The following is a 16,964-nucleotide window of genomic DNA, read 5'->3' on the forward strand; positions in this document are numbered from 1 at the left end:
CGGCGGCGGCTCCCGCCCGCCCCGGCGGGGAGCGGCGGCGCGCTGTAACCCCTGCGCGCCCGTGCGGGGCACCGCACACCCAGCTCAGCTCAGCTCAGCTCGGCTCAGCTCAGCCACCCCGCGCTGCCGGGCACGGCTGGCTCCTCACGGGCCAGTGCCGAGCACCACGGACAAATTCCCATTTTCTAATTTTCCCATTTTCTTTTAATAGGGAGAAAGCTCCGCTGAGCCTCGTGTTTCAGCTGACGCCCGAACGATGGACTCGTTACAGACCAACAGGAAGGAAAACCCACCGGTTAGCACTCGGAGTGATCCATTTCATTTCCATCTTTGCGTTTCAAATAAATTTCAAATAAGCTGCTCTACGGAGCTCATGGGCAGCCCAGTACACCTTGCCCTGCAAAGGGAGCACCGCCCTGTCCCCGTGCCCCATCCAGCTCCTGCAGCCAGACACGGAATGCGCATCAGGAAAGGTGTTCCTGCCACAGCACACACCGGCTACTCGCGCCGCCGTGAATTAAAGTACACTCCAGAGTGGGTATGGTGGAAATGCCATGTAACACCTCATAACTAACCTGTTCCTGCCCAAATACAGAGGGTTTTCCATCCTTCATGTTCAATACCCAGCCTCAATCCAAATAAGTTCCTGCAAACACATCTATTTGAATTATTTTAGTAAGACAGACCACTACACTTGTGCAAAACTTTTTAATAAAAAGAGAAAGGGTTCTCTGTAACAAAAATCAGGTACAATGCTAATAATAAAATTTAAAACTTTTCAAAGATTTCAATAAACCAGATGTGAATTTCTGACAAAGACTATGTCTCAAGTTTAGAAACTCTTATTCTTACACCTGAAAACACAGCCAACACATCTGTCAATTATGACTTCTTAATTATAAACCCTACTTTGTTTTTGGGAGATTTACTGGTGCATTATCAAGTTTGAACATGTAGCATCCATGATGAAGCTATGAATAATTCAAAATAGTGTTGCTAGAATGCTTAGATTCCTATAGAACCTTTCACATTTCATAGCTTTAACAGTTTTCCTTCCAACTCATGAACTAACATTAACAGTTATGTTCCCCTATATATATAAAAACTCACCTTAAAAAAAACCCCATCTCTTTCAGGTGACATTAAAAAAATTTCCATGAAGCCCACAGTTTCGCTTTAGAAATGATACTTGAAAAATACCTTTACAGGGAAAAATAAAAATTCAGGGTTTACCTTTTCCTCTGTTTTTATGTGCATGTGTATTATGGACATCACTTTTCAGCAAAGACTTTGCCCTTAGTGACTACTTTCCTGCTTGCCAAAACCAAGCAGGCAGCAGGGAGGAAATGGCATTGTAAGCTTGCTCAGTTACCCATCCTGGAGCATCAAGTGCCAGCTGTCAGAATGTGGGGTACCTCACTTCTTCCACAGCACCAGGACCAAGCTGAGGCCTCTCCCACACATGCCAATAACAGACTAGCGAGTAGCATTAAGAGTTAACCTGACGTTTCCCACTAGTTCAAGCTGGTCAATACTTCAAAGGGATACCACAGTCACTTCATGCAAAAAGTTGTCTGTTCACGTAAATAGCCTCTGCATCAGTACCGTATACCAGGCACGGTCCTAGGACGTCTAAACTATTCACAGACAAAGTCTGATTTGGAATCAGGTTGGTGATTTCCATGCGGTCTTTGGTCGGATCATTGCTTAGCCAGGCACTTACTACAGACTGGTTAATGGTACTGTGGGAAAGATAGGCAGTGCTTTTTCCTCCTGAAAGAAGGAAGACAAAGAAATAAGTTTTCAATTTTGTTTATATACTCTCAGAATTTAGAGAAACACAGTAGATATTGGTCAGACATAATGGAAATATAATTTTACATTTAATTCAGTTTTCAGAGTAGTTGAGATGTCATTTATTTGGTAAATTAAGGAAAAATAGCTTAAAAATCAAGTACTTGAAATAATTATAAAAATTATCTACCAGCTCTACTCTCAGTTAAGACAAATATATCACAACAGCTATTAACTCATCTCACTGGACAGTGTAAGTACCTTCAAGTTTCTCTGGCCAGACACTAAAGCAAGGGTACAAGAACACAAGTCTGTTTATAGTGCCTTGCTCTATTGGGGGTTTTCAGCTTTGCTTCAATAACACTTCTTCCCTACTGCTCCTCTTCCCCACCTTCCAACAAGCGATATACCTATACTTGACATTTAGTTTTTTCCACATAAGACTTTACATTCAAGTTGAAGTCTCACACTGTAAGAACCATCATTCACCATAAGATTAGCAGGTGTCAGAAGTGATGCTAAGGGATTTATGCTTCATATACTTGAAAACACGCAGAATCTAACTTGAATTAGTCATCCTATAATTTCCAGAGATAAAACTTAACTCTGAATGACAACTTTGAGGCCAAAGGCAGCAGGTGACATCTGAAAGTTTCCCCACTGTTGTCTAATGTGGCAAGCACTTAGCAGTCTTTGTGATTAGAATGTGAAAATAAATGCTTATATTAAAAGTCAGTATCATAACTTTAAAATCCTGCCACCATGCAAAAGGATCCAGTTTCATTTATTGAAAGAATTATTACCCTGAATTATAAATTCATAATTCTACTATCTCATTAACCTATCAATTATTTTTGTATTCTAAGTTAGTGTAAGTCCCCCAGAGACTCAATAATGTAAGTTAGGCTGCCTCTGTTTCTTTTCTACATATAGATGATTTTTAAGCGAATAAATACAGTCTATTTTTGAAATCATAGATGTGCCCCTTCACACACTGGTCAGAGGGTAGCAGATTAAAAAAACCCAAACCAGACTATGACAAACCCTGCACAACTGTTTGCCATATAAGTAGTTTTCCTCAAGTGCTTATCCAAGAAAAGTGCTTATCTAAGTTTGCTTTCTGAGAAAAAAAATCTGCTTTTAACTTTCTGCACAGTGTTATTAATTAGGTCATGTGAGAAGACTGACTGTAATGATGATACCAACTAACAAATTCAGTGCAGATGGACTTCAAACATCTTTACCTTGATGAAGAAAAGATGGTTTTTCAGATACGTTTGCGGAAGTATCCCAGTGCCAAAGAGATCCATCTTCAGAACACGTGAATAAATGATCAGGGTCAGATGGATGGAAGTGAACTTCCCACACTGGAAGTATCAAACAAAATCATTTCAGAACAAGTCTGAAGTACTTTGATCAAAGCATTTGGATAGCATGATATAGACATGTATTTACAAGAACCCATTCCTCCACCAAAAGCTTTCATTTTTAATTGTGTCTGGGTAGGAAGCTCAAAGCCCCATCCTAAGTTATATACTGCAGTTTTCCCTCTGCTGGCAGGGGGAAAGGGGGAAAGAAGAAAAAAAAAAAGACCCTATTTTGTTGCATTTTCAGTACTGTGAAAATTGTTGAAGTCTTATCTGAATTCAGGCAACCTGCATGTCATCTTCCCTGTTGTTAAGTTTAAATCCACGCATAGCAGGCATTCCTTCTCAGGACAAAATTATTTTGTGTCTAAATACCACAACTGCAGAAGACATTTAAGTCAGTAAAATGTAATATCAAGAAATATTTTTACTCCTTTAATTTAAATGTAGCATCAAATCACAACATTTTCAGCATAAAATTAATTGCTGTCTTGTTCACGTAGTTGCCAGGAAAGTGAGCTATTTCAGCACTGTGGAGACACCAAATGAATGTGAGTCTCCCCTTCTTCCTCATGTTTTCAAGTTTGTTAGTACCTGCATTCTGCTTTACTCTGTCTGCCTAACACTGCACCAGCTTCCATGACTGTTTATACACCTACCCTGCTACACACACAGCCATTCTGACCAAATGCATCTAACAGCTCAGTAAATAATTGCTTACTAAGTCTACTTTTAGGTTAGAGTTCACTTTTAGATAAAAGCACTCTCCTATACAGAGAAGAGGGCCACATTCTCCAGATGAAAACATGGAGCAGTAGTAGGTATCGTGGGAAGAGTATAGAGATGAAGGCTAGGGATACAGAGTGAGGAAGGCCAAGGAGGAGCTGGACCTGAACCTGGCAAGGGATGAAAAGAACAACAGGAAGGCTTTCTACAGGTATGTCAGCGAGAAAAGGAAGGCCCAAGAAGGTGTATGCCCCCCAATAATCAATGCTGGAAAACTGGTCATACTGGACAGGGACAAGGTTGAGCTACTCAACAACTTTCTCATGTCAGTCTTTAATGGCAACCTTTGTTCCCACACCTCTCCAGTGGGTGGGCTACAAGACAGGGGGGTCTGGGGAAGAAAAGTCCTTCCCACTGTACAAGAAGCTCAGGTTCATGACCACCTAAGGAACCTGAATGCACATAAATCGATGAGATGCATCCCAGAGTCCTGAAGGAATTGGATGATGTAGTTGCCAAGCCACTCTCCATGTCTGAAAGGCTATGGCGGTCAGGGGGACTGGAAAAAGGGAAAGATGGGCACAAACCCATGGTTAAGAAGAGTAGAAAGGAAGACCCTGAGAACTACCAACCTGTCAGCCTCAGCTCTGGTCCTGGGAAAAACATGGAACAAATCCTCCTAGAAGCTATACTAAAACACATGAAGGACAAGGGCATATAGTGACAGGACAAAGGGGAACAGCTTTAAACTGACAGTAGGTTTAGATTAGGTTATTAGGAAGAAATTCTTTACTGTCTGGGTGGTGAGGCACTGGAACAAGTTTTCCAGAGAAGTTGTGAATGCCTCATCCCTGGAAATGGTCAAGGCTAGGTTGCATGGGCCTCTGAGCAACCTGGTCAAGTGGAAAGTGCACCTAACACTTGGCAGGGGAGGCTGGAAGTAAATGAGCTTTAAGGTCTCTGCTAACCCAAACCATTCTATGATTCAATGAAGTAGCAAGCATGTGATTGTTTTCTACCACAGTTACAACAACTTATTTTTACAGTAATCAGAAACTTCTCTAAAATGCCACTTTCTTCTCCCCCCTCCATTTCAGATACTTACTTTCTGCTTCATGAGCATTTAACAGGGACACTGGCATAGTACCCTGCCTGATGTCCCATATACTCAGCATTCCATCCTGGCCCCCTGTAGCCACAATATGCTGCTGATTGGGATGCCTATCCACACAGTGCAGTGGAACTCTGTCACCTGCCCTGCAAAGAGGAAAAAACAAAACAACCAAATAACCCAAACACTATTTTTTTATTTAGCTTCTATTTTCCCCTTCTTAATTCCTTATTTGGCATCAGGAGCATTGACAAGTGAGGTACCACTATTGACAGGACCTTCAGTTCCTGTAACATCTGACCACCCCAGGCTGAAGGCACATGACATCTACTGGAAACCAGAGGTATGGCAACAATATGAAGCTACAATCGGGTTCTGTGCCCTATGGAACATCTACACAGCATCTGACAGCTTTATACGAGTGAGAAGCCATGCAGGCAAATAATACTCTACATATGCCTATAATAATAATAATAATAATAGTAATACTATTCCGATGCATGATATAATTATAGTTTTAGTATATACTAAGAGTTAAAAAGGGAAACCAGGTGCTAACAAAATCAGGTACCTAAACCACAGTCTAGGAACAGCAATGGGAATTATTATACAGATAACAACAGGACTGAAATTTAGCCCATTTTCTTTTCTCACAGTACCTTTTAAGGCACAAAGTTACCATTCAAATACATTCCAAATGCCAGAAACCTTACATTAGGCCTGTGGAGAAAAGCAAATACAAACAGGGAAAGAGTTTGGAGTTGAGGAGTGAAAGTTTTTTTCTCAAAAAAGAGAAGTGTACAGGTATAATAGTCCTTCAAAAGTTAAATCATAAAACGGACCTGCTAAGCACAATGCTGAGTCACAACAGAGGTTCAGCCATTAAGCAGTCTGCCTTCTGCTTATTTAAGTACCAAAGAAGTTAAAATCCTTAAAAAAAAAATCAGTAATTTACTATCCTGTTGTTAGGAACCTATTAGGAAAGATTTGAATCAGATTATTATATAAAGCAGCACATGCTTTTCAGGAAATAAGTAAAAAAGTGGAGGCCTTACAAAGAAAATATTTGAGATGGCTCATTTCTTTGCTGTCTGAGGTCCCATATTTTTAACTGTCCGATTGAGTTTACTGTCAAGATCTCAGTTGTGCGAAGGAAAGTCACTGCATGGAGCGTACTGCTGTCTGCATTGTCTGCAAGAGATGAGGAAAGCATTCAGGTAAACCTATAGATTGCTGTCTCCATTTCAATATAACAAAGTAACTCTTAATAGAGAACAGAACACAGCTGCTTAAACGTGCGCGTAACTTCTGCAGTTTCAGGGTCAGAGACTCTCTAATATCTGCAAATACCCTGTGATAAAGGAGCCCTTCCTTGCTTACTATATGAAACACTACTGAGACCAATCTGTAAGGAAATCTATTAAATTAGCTCTGCTGATTACAAAACTACTTGTTGATTGGTAAATATTTTGAAAATATTTCTTTTGGTAGTTCCGAGACAAGGAATTAATTCAGCCAGGTTTATGGTTCTCAGAAGTTTTCTTTATATGGCCAGCACCTACCGACAGGAGGCAGCTATGGAGCTTTTCATAATGGAGTTCTAAACACAAGGAACAGTAACTCTGGCTGACAGCATTAAGCAGTTTTACACAGAAACACTTAATTCACCAACTTTTAGACCTTTTCTGAACTACCAGTGTGGTATCAAGTTAAACCCAAATTATGTTCTCCTTGTCAATAACTAAATAGCAAGGCCCTTTTTTTTCAGGTCCTTTTCTCCACTGTGACTCTTTTTGTCACAGTAATTTACAATGTCAAACATTTCACAGCTTTGAGGTGAAGCTTCTAAGGCCTTCTGAAAAAACAGATACTTTTTTCTTGTATTTTATTTCTGCTAGTATATATAAACTTTTTATCTTGATTATGATGGGGTAACTTTGTTAAGTCTACTTTCACCTCAAGTATTTTAAAACTCTTGGTGTAAGCCCATATTGAAAATATAGGCAAATTATTACCTTTCTGCATAAGATGGAAATATTTCTGATATCAAGACAAAAAGTTACACTGATGCTCAGTTACTGATATTTGAATTACTTTTCTGCCTACTGTTTAAATGAAAGCAGAGGGGATGAAAAAACTCACTAAAACATCAATAAAATGAAATGTTGGCTTTTTGAATGCTGAGGTTCTAGAAGATTTAAAGTTTCATGACAGACTAACACTAAGTGGTTTAGCAATGATACACCTTTATGGCTCCAAAAGATTTTTACATAATTTCTTAACTTTAGAGATTTTTCTTCCTACCTTAACTGATTACAAACCTATGCACTTCATACTGTACTCTTAAATCCACTAAACAATTACAAAAATACCAAGACATTCCTTTGCAACTATTGAATGAGCTACAAGAGTTCTATCTTCATGTTAAGGATTCAGCTTAGTGCTGAAAATGGGAAATATCAAGGTGTCATTGAACTGGGAACCAGTAAAACAGATTGCATACACCATGGAACTGCGTTCTGAAGAGCCTGAGAGCATCTTCTAATATGTTCTCTCTCCTCCCTCTCCAACTTTTACTGTAAAACCATGAACTTAGAAAAATACCTAGATGAATATATAGAAATATATCTGAAATATACTTCAAGTATTTGAATTCTGGAGGGATATAGGAATAATCTGGAACAAACGTGTTCAACCTGGAATACTAAAATCAATACTCAACTAGCTTCTTTATTTTGTTATAGTAAGCTGAAAACCAAACAACCTCCTTCAATCTAGACTAATTTAAAAAAACCAGGTATTTCACATACCTATAGTTCTTACTGCATCTTTTTGGTCAGCTCTGAAGAGATTTATTCTGCCGTCTTCTCCAACAGTGACAATTTCTGGGTTGTTGCAGACGACTCCTGTACAGGCTGCTCCACCACAAGACGTGTCTTGATCCACGTGATAATGAGCCTTCTCCCACCGGTGGTCAGCAGACAATGTCTAAGTAGTAACCAGACATGAAATTATGGTTCAAATAATGAACATGATAGAATAAAGCTTCCAGAATACTCATGAAACCAGAAACAAGCTCCAGGAAAGCCACACTATTTCATGGGAATGAGAGCCTCCTAAACAAATACGAATCAAGAGATCCAACTTTTCATTAACCCTTAAGCACACAACCCCTCTACAAAACAATTATTTCTTCCCTGAACCATTGTGTTCACATGACCTAGCAATTAGAAATAACACTACAGACTGTAAAATGTCTTTCATTAGGCTGATGTCTCCAATAGTTCCCCAGGACAGAGGAAAGGAACTGATGCCCTTAGAAGATAAAAGGTCAGATTCAGATCTTGATTGCAAGGAACTTAGTTTATTTTAGGTACCACACCAACTTATTAACTGATATTCACCTTCACTGTGTCATTGTAAACACATAGAAAAATATAATTATGCATTTATTTCCAGTGATTTATAACCAAAGCAAAAGGCTACAGAGTTTACATATCTTCCTTCACATAACACTCATGAGAATTCATTCATAATTAGTCAGAATTGAAAAAAAAGCCATTTAGTTCAAGAATGCAAAAACTCTGAGAAGACAGGTAAAAGTCCATTAGTATCTACTACCCCAAAACACTCTAAGGTCTTAAAGTATGTTTTCAATGAATGGGCTGTTTGGTTACAGATACAGACGAGGAGATACCCCAGACTGTCTCGCTCTGGAATCTAGTTTATGTAGCTTGTGTGTAAAACGCTATTTTCCTTCTTCATATGTGTCAAGTCAAAGTTTTTTTAAACAGACTTTAGAAAGAAATTCATTTTGGTAGCCAGATGTTTTTCATACTAAGACCAAAGCAACCTCTGTTACAGACAATAGCATCTTAAAGCCAGTGCACGACACATACCTGGTTATTTTGATGATGACGGAATATAGTTACAGTTCCTGTTGATGAGGCAACCACAATTCTCTCCTGATCCAAAAACTAGAGAAAGATAACAAGAATGCTCTTAGCTAGTGTTAGTACCAAGGTGGTAATTTTGATTTTAGAGTAACCTAAATTATTGGTAGGTGCAGGGGAAAAAACCAAACCCACAAAAAACACAGCAATATTGATTGGTTTTGTCCTTTTTGTTCATAAGAATATTCTGGCTAACCTCAGCATTTTTACAGTTCACTCTCACTCAACTTCTCCTAAGTGACAAGCCCTTGAAAAATACGGATCTATTTAACACAGCTATTTTACCTGCATATCCATAACATCACCGTTGTGCTGGATGTCACACAGCAAATGAGGTTCTCCATGATATTCACCATTGAGGCCCGCATTTCCAAGGTCGCCAGCAGACCAAATGGAGATCCTGTTATCCTGAACGGAAACGATACCACATTTACTCGAAAGCGCTTTTGAAAGTACCTAGCAGTAAGGTTCAGCCAGGGAAAGCAGAAGGCTGCGGGCTGCGCACCGCTCCTGGGGAAGCCGCCGCCGGCCGGAGGGAAGCGCTTGCCCAGGGGGATAACAGCGGGGGCGGCCCCACGGCTTCCCTGGGGACGCGAGCACGGCACGGTCAAGCGCAGGGCGGCACTGCCGAGGCAGGCAGCGCTCACGGCCGGCTCCGGCCCCGCTCTGCCGCACCAAGCGGCGGAGCCGCAGGGCACCGAGGGGGCGTGGGGCGCCGCCGCACCCGCCCGCGCTCGGGCGGGAAGGTCGCGCCGCGCCTCCGGGCCCGCCCGGCCGGTACCTCGTTGTCCCAGGAGCCGGTGGCGAAGAGGTCGGGCGGCTGGAGCGCGGCGGCGGGCAGGGGCCGCCAGCGCGTCCGGCTGATCTTCTGCGACACGAACTTGGCGCTCACGTCCTCCATGGCCGCGCCCGCCTCGCGCCCGCTCCCGCCCGCCCCGCGCCGCGCGCGCTGATTGGCTGCGGCGCGACGGCAAGCGCGGAGGGACAGGCCGGGGGCGCGGGAGCGGGCCGGGAGCGGCGCTGAGGCGGCGGCGGCCCCGCCGTTTGTGGGAGCCGGTCCGCGCCTGCTGCCCGCCCGCGGGCACCGGGACGGCGCTGCGCCCCGCCTGCCCACTGCGAGCCGCTGCAGCGGCGCGAATCGGCCCGGCGTCGGTTGCAGGTCGGGTCCGGAGTGGAGATAGCAGAGGAAGACGCGATGGTGCCGCTGTGTTCCGTCTGCTCGGCCGGGCCGCGCCTGCCGGAACGTTCTGTCCGTGTGTCACCTTTGCCTGACATGCACCGACTCCTGTTTTCTCAAAATGAGTGACTCGCACAACGACTGAGCATTTGTGGTCTAAGACCTGCTTTTAAGTATGCCCTGCTTTCAGCTGGGGCAGGGTTAGTTTGTCCCGAGCGGCAGCCGCAGCGCTGTGTTTCGGGTTTATGTGACAATAATGGTGACAGCACACCGATGCGTTACTGGTTGCTGAGTGGCGCTCACCCCAAATCGGGATCTCTTCCGTCCTCGCTCTGCCGGTGAGCAGGTGGACGAGAAGCCAGGAGAGAGCATGGCCGGGACAGCTGATCCAAACTGGCCAGAGGGATGGATGTTCCGTACCACGGAATATACACGCACTGTGTAAGCTGGGGGACATTGGCCAGGAGGGACCGATACTGCCTAGGGACAGGCTATTTATCTTCTTTAATTTCAATTATTAAATTTCTTAAGAGATAAGTTATTATTTTCTCAACCCATGTTTTTTATATTGGTTTTATTCCAATTGTCCTCCCCATTCCCCCTGGGGTGGGCTGGAGTGGGTTTGTGGGGCATATATGACCAAATATTTGCCTGGTACTCGCTGGCTGGGGTTAAACCATGATAATGTACTTCCGAGTGATACTCTCATTGCTCTGACAGATTCCTACCTGTACAGAAATAAACTTTTTTTTTTGTCCTAAATGGTATGTTAAAAAGGAGCACACATGTACTTCCTTTCTAGTATTTCACTTGAGACCTAAAGACCTATGCAATAAAAAGTTCAGAGGTTAGTTGTAAAACTAAAGGCTGACACAGTTGTGTTGTCAGTTGTCATTTCAGAGGATGAGACTATTGGTCCAGTCACTGCAGTCCAGAAAGGGACTTTCTCACAAAGATTTTTACACCTTCATTTTCTGTTGCATTTTTTTCCAAAGCTGATGCAGCCAGGTCTCAGAGGTTCTGTCAGATGGACTTAACAGTGGCTTGGACAAATTTTCCACTGTGTTATTGCAGTTTTCCTGCTAAAGGCATCTGTCATATTTCCTCTCTAAAGCATTTTTGAGTTCTTCACTAAATCTGCTATACTATTTTGTAATCCCTCAGGTGTGATACCAAACCAGTGATATTTTATGTGCTTCATAAAATCATCTTCATAAAAGCATCTTTTGAACTTTATTTAACTTTTTCTTCCATAATTATTTAACTTTTTCTTCCATAATTCAGCAGAATCCAACACTGAACATATTACAAAAGCTGGATGCTACAGTAGCCTACCATACTGCAAACATACCTTAAAAAAAAATCTTTGTTGTATGTGGCAGTAACATTGTTATTCTACAGTAGCAAATGCTTCTGTCACCCTTTATTAAGCTGCTCACAGCAGTTCTGCAAGTCACTCTTGACTCCAAGGGTATTTTCAGCTAATTCTTATAACACTTATGAGAAATATCAATAGGCAGCCTCAGAATACAGCTACAGCTAAAAGCAGAATAGAAAACACTTTGCGATTATTGAAAAGTTTTATTAGGCAAATATTTTTGTTGGTTAGTTTGTGATTTCTCTCTGTATTACTTTATGTTGTGCTTTTGGATGATTTCTTTCTTTGCTCAGGATTGCTTGTTCAAAAGCATTTGGGAAGTATTAAGGGAAGTAAGTTGGACATACAGGCTTATTTTCACTTAGAGGAAAAGAAGAGTCACAGTTTTTCTTCCCTGTCCTACATTTTTTAAAGAAAATGTTGGCAGCATGTTATATGACGGAAGTGAGAGCTGTGACAGATTTAGGGCTGCTTTGTAAACCTTTAAATATATTCTCTGTGCTTGATCTCTATGAAAGATGTGTACTGTGTTAGTATATCATTTCAGTGTAATGGCAGATTTAAATAAACATATAAAAGGGGGAAATAAGCACCAGGAGAAAATACACCTAATCTAATATTTCTGTGGTTTTCAAGAAGGATGTTAAGTCTACATGAAGATGACTCTAAGCCTTGGATCCAAACATACCAGCAAAGACAACAATGAGCATCTATGGATTACCCTTAAATGTGGCTAAAGCTGGGAGTATGAGTGAAAGGGAAGAAAACTGAAAGCATGCCTGTCTCTGAGAGAAAGTAGGGGGCCTGAGAACAAAGGCACTTACTAGATCAGTGATTGTACTAGGGCATGATAAAGCTAATTCTGAACTGATTTACTTATAATCTGCTTTTCTCCAATCATCATTGAACAATATTTAAAGAAAGTTATTTGGAGATGCCAAAACAATGTCAACAGCTGGTAAGAGTTCCTGGAGCTGTGCCCAGTGCATTCTTTGAACGAGTACATTTACAGTGCAGTGTACTGCAGAGCAGATACAACAGCAGAGGGCCCAGCCCTGAGTGCAGTCATCAGCCTTGCCCTTGGCAGGGGCTCCCCTCTGGGCTGGGACACCCTGCTCTTGGCCTGAGCTGTGTTGTAGGAGGGCCTGTGCTCAGCCATGTTGCCCAAACTTGGTGGCTGGCTTGACTTGGGGCCTGACTTCACTTGGCAAAATCATTTTTGCCCCCAGCCCTGCTCAGCTTGCTTTGCTTAGATGCTGTGGGATGGTGTGTCATCTGGAAGGCTGACCTTCCTTCATGAAGAGGTCCCAGTTCTGGTGCTGCCTAATGGGGAAAGTCACTGATGTCCTTGTCACCTCATCTTGGAGTGCACAGCTGGTAAAACATGGATGTGGAGTTCAAAATAATGTAACCTTCTGAAATGGTAATACAAAAGGAAGGTACACATCAAACTGGCTTGAGCTTGTAGGAAAAAAAATGAGATGAAAGAGAGTGATTAAGTTAAAAAACAGAATGGAGTCAAGAAGAGGAGGGAGTGTAGGTGTAAAAGCCAATTAGCGTAGGGTTTGGGACATAACTGCGGAAATGTACAGCAGGAACATTTCACAAGGAAACTTCTGCTTGTGGTATGCAGAAGCAGATGGGAGCAGACAGTGATGAGCAATTTTTCAAATTCTTTCTAAATTCAAAGAATTTTAAAAAAATCTAATGGGCTTATGTGGTGGGAGGGAAGGAATGAAACAGAAATAGTAGCTTGGAGGGGTTTATATCTAAATGTATGTAAGTACAGCTAGAGGATTGGGATGTGGGTGAATGTGCAGCAAAGGAAGAAGAGATTATGTGCTTACAGTCAGTGGGATCTTCGTGTCAGAACAATCATATGGTGGCCCACTCTGGCTGCTGGCATTCCTGTGCCTTTTCTCTAAGAGGACGATCCATGCCACAGCTCCCTGGAGAGTCTAGGGAAATGGCTCTACATGTGGAAAATGGAGGTGCAATTGAGAGTGGGCATCCAGGGACCAAGGTGCTCACACTGATTTGGACAAGTGAGAGGGCATAGGATACAGAAATCCTGAGTATCAGCGCAAATTGAGAGGTTCCACATGAATAATGATGTCCAGAAAACAATTTTTTAAAAATTAATTCTGTTCATATTTTTCACTAGTACAGAATGCCTATGTTGCTTTTAGTTTAGTCTCAATGGATGTGCTCCCGGTAGGTTTTTAAAGTGTACTCATGGCCTGGGACTGTGGAACTGAAAGAGTTAGGGACTCCTACATTTGTTTACTGCATAAATGAGTGCATCCTGCCACTATGGGTGCATGTTAGTTTCCCAGGGCCCTTCGAGGCAACTTGGCTTGTCTTAGAGCTCCTGGAAGGCTGCCAAGCATGTGCTGTTTCCTTCACACATGCCTGCTATCCATCCAAGACACCCCAGATATTGTTAAGGAAGGCCCACACTTGTTTCATTCTCTGAATACTCATCTCAAGAACATGGTAATAGGTACACTCAGTCAGAAAGGGCTGGGCAAGACTGCAAACTCCTGAGAGAGAAATGCAGGCTTGCTCTCAGCGCTCCGTGACGAGCCTAGGCCTAATTCAAGCTGGTCCTGGTAAGCAGCATCAGCTTGTATGTCAATGGTTTCTCTTGTGGTTTTGGTCTCCCAAGGGGGTAAGTATCCCTGGAATGCTTTTAAACATGGGCCAGCTATTTTCTTGGCAGCAACCTCTCAATATGAGAGCAATGCAGTTTGCTTGCATCTGACAACAGAAAATATCTTTTGCATTTAAAACAATTAAGTATTTCTGTGCTGTACTCTTACAATGTCTGCTTGTTCTCTGTACTTGCTGCCCTTTGGGAATTCCTCTTACTCCATGGCTTCTTTCCTTCTCTCTCAGCCCACTGGGTGTATCAGGGAGACCTTTTATATTCTGGGACAGGCTGTGAGCCTCACACAGACTGCAGTTGCCAGATGCTTAGGAGAAGTTAGATGGAGAGCACAGCATGAAGCAGTAGATCTGTCTCCAGGATTAAAAGAACCAGATGGGAAAGCTATGGATGGGATCTGGTATATGCATTGAGCAACTGTCAGATTTTTCCTGGACTGACTGCCAAGTAGAGAAGCAGATTCCCACCTTCACCTCTTCACCTGAACCAGCAATGACTGCATGAAACAGATGTGTTGTCTGGAGCTGGAACAGGTTCAACACTCCCAGCCAAGATGGGCTCTCTCACAGAAGATATAATCTGTGTAATCTCCCATGGTGGTATCTTAGGTTGTGTCCTTGTTTCAGAAATGCTTTTTAGAAACAATATAATACTTGAAATTATATCTGCTAGATGACACCTTATTTTCCCCAACGTTTATACAATATACTATTGGTAGTGCCAACCTATCCATAGTTAAGTATAATTGTTCCCATGTTTTAAAAGCCAAGAACTGAGAACCCTGCTGTCTGGTACCATGTAGATTAAATACCTGTGCCAGTGTGCCTGGATAGGAAAGGAAGTGCTGCAAAACTATTCCCAGGAGTGTGAAGCCATTTGTAGGAACCAGAAGGCAGCACAGACGCAGAAGTCACAGCACTGACAGTGGGTTCCCAAAATTGAGAAGATGGTATATGCTTTCCCTTTAAACAATAGAAACGTGTATAAATAACAGGTGGCAAACGAACATTGGTAGAAAAATTAATCATAGAGGAGTTTCAGAGCAGAGAGAAATACTACATGACTCTAGGAAGTGAATTACCGGGTTTTCCTCATTGTTACAGCTGCGGGAGGCTCCGAAGGTGCTACCTTTCCCTTAAGATTGCTACTTCATCAAGGGCCGAATGCTGGGACAGCATAGAGGCCCATAGGCATTTACTAAATTCTGAGCTATTGTCCTGGACACCTCTTAAAAGGAATTTCAACCTGTAACTTCGCATTGCACCGGTGGATGCTGCCGTGAAACACGGGTGCCTTGGCGGCCTTTAGCCAGCGTACGGCCGTGCCAGCTCCCCACACGCTTCCACCCGCTCCCGCTCTCGCGTTGTTTCCCGGGCGCGGGGCGCACCCGCCCCGTCCCGTCCGCGCCGAGCCCCGCCGGGACACGCACGGCACACGCCGCTCCCGCGCCGCCTGACCAATGGCAGCCCCCAACACGTAGGCCTGGCCCGCGCGCGCTGGCCGCGGCCAATAGGCGCGCCCCATGCAAAACACCGCGCCGGGAGACGCCGCTAATTGGCTCCGTCGCAAGGGCGGCGGGTCGCGCGCTGGGCCGGGGCGCGGAGCTGGCGGCGCCGCCACAGTGATGGGGCTCGCCCGCCCCGAGAGCGCCTTCTCCGGTACCCGGCATGTACCGACCTGTGTCACGGGAGTGGCTAAGGCCGGGACAGGGGGGAGAGTGCGTGCGCACCGAGGTGCCGTTTCGCTATCTCATTCATTAACAGAGCTCCTAAGTTCACATACCCGCGCCCCCAGACCCGCCGCCGTTTCTGAGGGGAGGGCCGGACTGGGGTCTCGCCGCCAGCGCGGGATCCACGGCCCCGGCAGCGAAACGCGCGGGCCGCGAGCAGCCGCCGTGCATCCCCGCCCCGGCGCGCGAGGATCTCCCCACGCGCGCCCCAGGGCGCGGTGGGCGCGCATGCGCGGGGGGGTGGGGGGGTCACGGCGCCGGCCGGCGGAGCGGCGGCGGCGGCAGCCGGGGCATGTCGGGCGCGCGGGGCGGTGGGCGCGTGGCCCCTCCCCTCGGCGAGCGCGCGGCAGCGGCTGCGGCGGCGGCCGCGGGAGGAGGCGGCGAGGAGGCGGCGCCTGTGTCGGCGCTGGAGGTTGTGTCCTTCCTGGGGAAGCTGCTGTGCGCAGTCGCGGCGCTGAAGGCGGCTCTGTACCTGCTCCGCAGAGTGTGCCTAGCGATGGCCTGGAAGTCGGGCGGCGCCAGCCACTCCGAGCTCATCCACAACCTCCGCAGTGAGTCGCGGGGCGGGGGCGCGGGCGGGCGGGGCCCCCGGGCTGCGGGGCGGCTGTTGCCGGCCGCCCGGTGACCGTTAGCGACCGCGCGCTCCCGCGGCGCCCGCCCGACCCGCCGCCAACTGTCACGGGGAGCGGCACCGGCGCCCGGCCGCGCGTGTCCGTGTTGTCCGTCTGTCCGTATGCGTGTCTCTGTGTCCGAGCGGGGGTGTGTCCGTGCGTGCCCGGGTGCTCGGGCCGGGGGGCGTGTGTCCGGGCGGCGGCCGCTGGTGTCGCAGGGCGGGCCGGGCCGGGCTGTTGTTGCGGGAGGCAGTGCGGCGGGCGGGGTGGCGCCGATGGCGGTCCCGGAGGGGAAGCGCCGTGCGGCGGTCGTGGCTGTTCCCTGCTCGCCGCGTGCCCCCCTCGCCGGCCCCGTTCCCGCCGCCGCGTTCCCGTCTGCCGTGTGCGAGCTGAGGCGGGGCCGCGGCGGCAGCGCCGGAGGGCCCGCGATCCCCCGCACGCACCGGGATC

The 16,964-nt window shown here is 45.5% G+C and overlaps 2 protein-coding genes across 8 annotated transcripts in view; one reads left to right on the forward strand and one right to left on the reverse strand.

Annotated features, from left to right (window-relative positions):
• Nucleotides 1-694: 694 nt before the first annotated feature.
• NUP43 (nucleoporin 43) lies at nt 695-9,890 on the reverse strand. The gene is made up of 8 exons (XM_064413297.1): nt 9,733-9,890; nt 9,237-9,359; nt 8,898-8,975; nt 7,809-7,986; nt 6,054-6,189; nt 4,993-5,144; nt 3,039-3,161; nt 695-1,773 (listed from the first exon to the last, which is right to left on the reverse strand). Exons 1-8 carry the CDS (start codon nt 9,850-9,852, stop codon nt 1,559-1,561), a joined length of 1,125 nt encoding a protein of 374 aa, XP_064269367.1. The 5' UTR covers nt 9,853-9,890; the 3' UTR covers nt 695-1,558.
• Nucleotides 9,891-15,681: 5,791 nt separating this feature from the next.
• PCMT1 (protein-L-isoaspartate (D-aspartate) O-methyltransferase) overlaps nt 15,682-16,964 on the forward strand; it is a 36,415-nt gene continuing 35,132 nt past the window's right edge. The window contains exon 1 of one of the 7 annotated variants that reach the window (XM_064413300.1): nt 15,682-15,907. In XM_064413300.1, coding sequence (XP_064269370.1) covers nt 15,697-15,907 — 211 coding nt within the window. In that variant the 5' untranslated portion in view covers nt 15,682-15,696. Of the gene's footprint in view, nt 15,908-16,175; nt 16,455-16,621; nt 16,671-16,964 lie in introns of those variants that run through there. The other 6 variants (XM_064413301.1, XM_064413302.1, XM_064413303.1 and 3 more) reach the window with 6 other exon arrangements.

The sequence above is a fragment of the Passer domesticus genome, chromosome 3 (assembly GCF_036417665.1).
Source record: "Passer domesticus isolate bPasDom1 chromosome 3, bPasDom1.hap1, whole genome shotgun sequence".
Classification (NCBI taxonomy): Eukaryota; Metazoa; Chordata; class Aves; order Passeriformes; family Passeridae; genus Passer; species Passer domesticus.

Excerpts from the sequence above, each read along its gene's own strand:
- NUP43 (XM_064413297.1), bottom strand. The coding sequence starts at position 9,852 with ATGGAGGACGTGAGCGCCAAGTTCGTGTCGCAGAAGATCAGCCGGACG. Across the intron at positions 3,162-4,992 it reads AAATGCTCATGAAGCAGAAA|TGTGGGAAGTTCACTTCCAT; the intron begins GTAAGTATCTGA and ends TGATACTTCCAG. Across the intron at positions 1,774-3,038 it reads ACCATCTTTTCTTCATCAAG|GAGGAAAAAGCACTGCCTAT; the intron begins GTAAAGATGTTT and ends TCCTTCTTTCAG.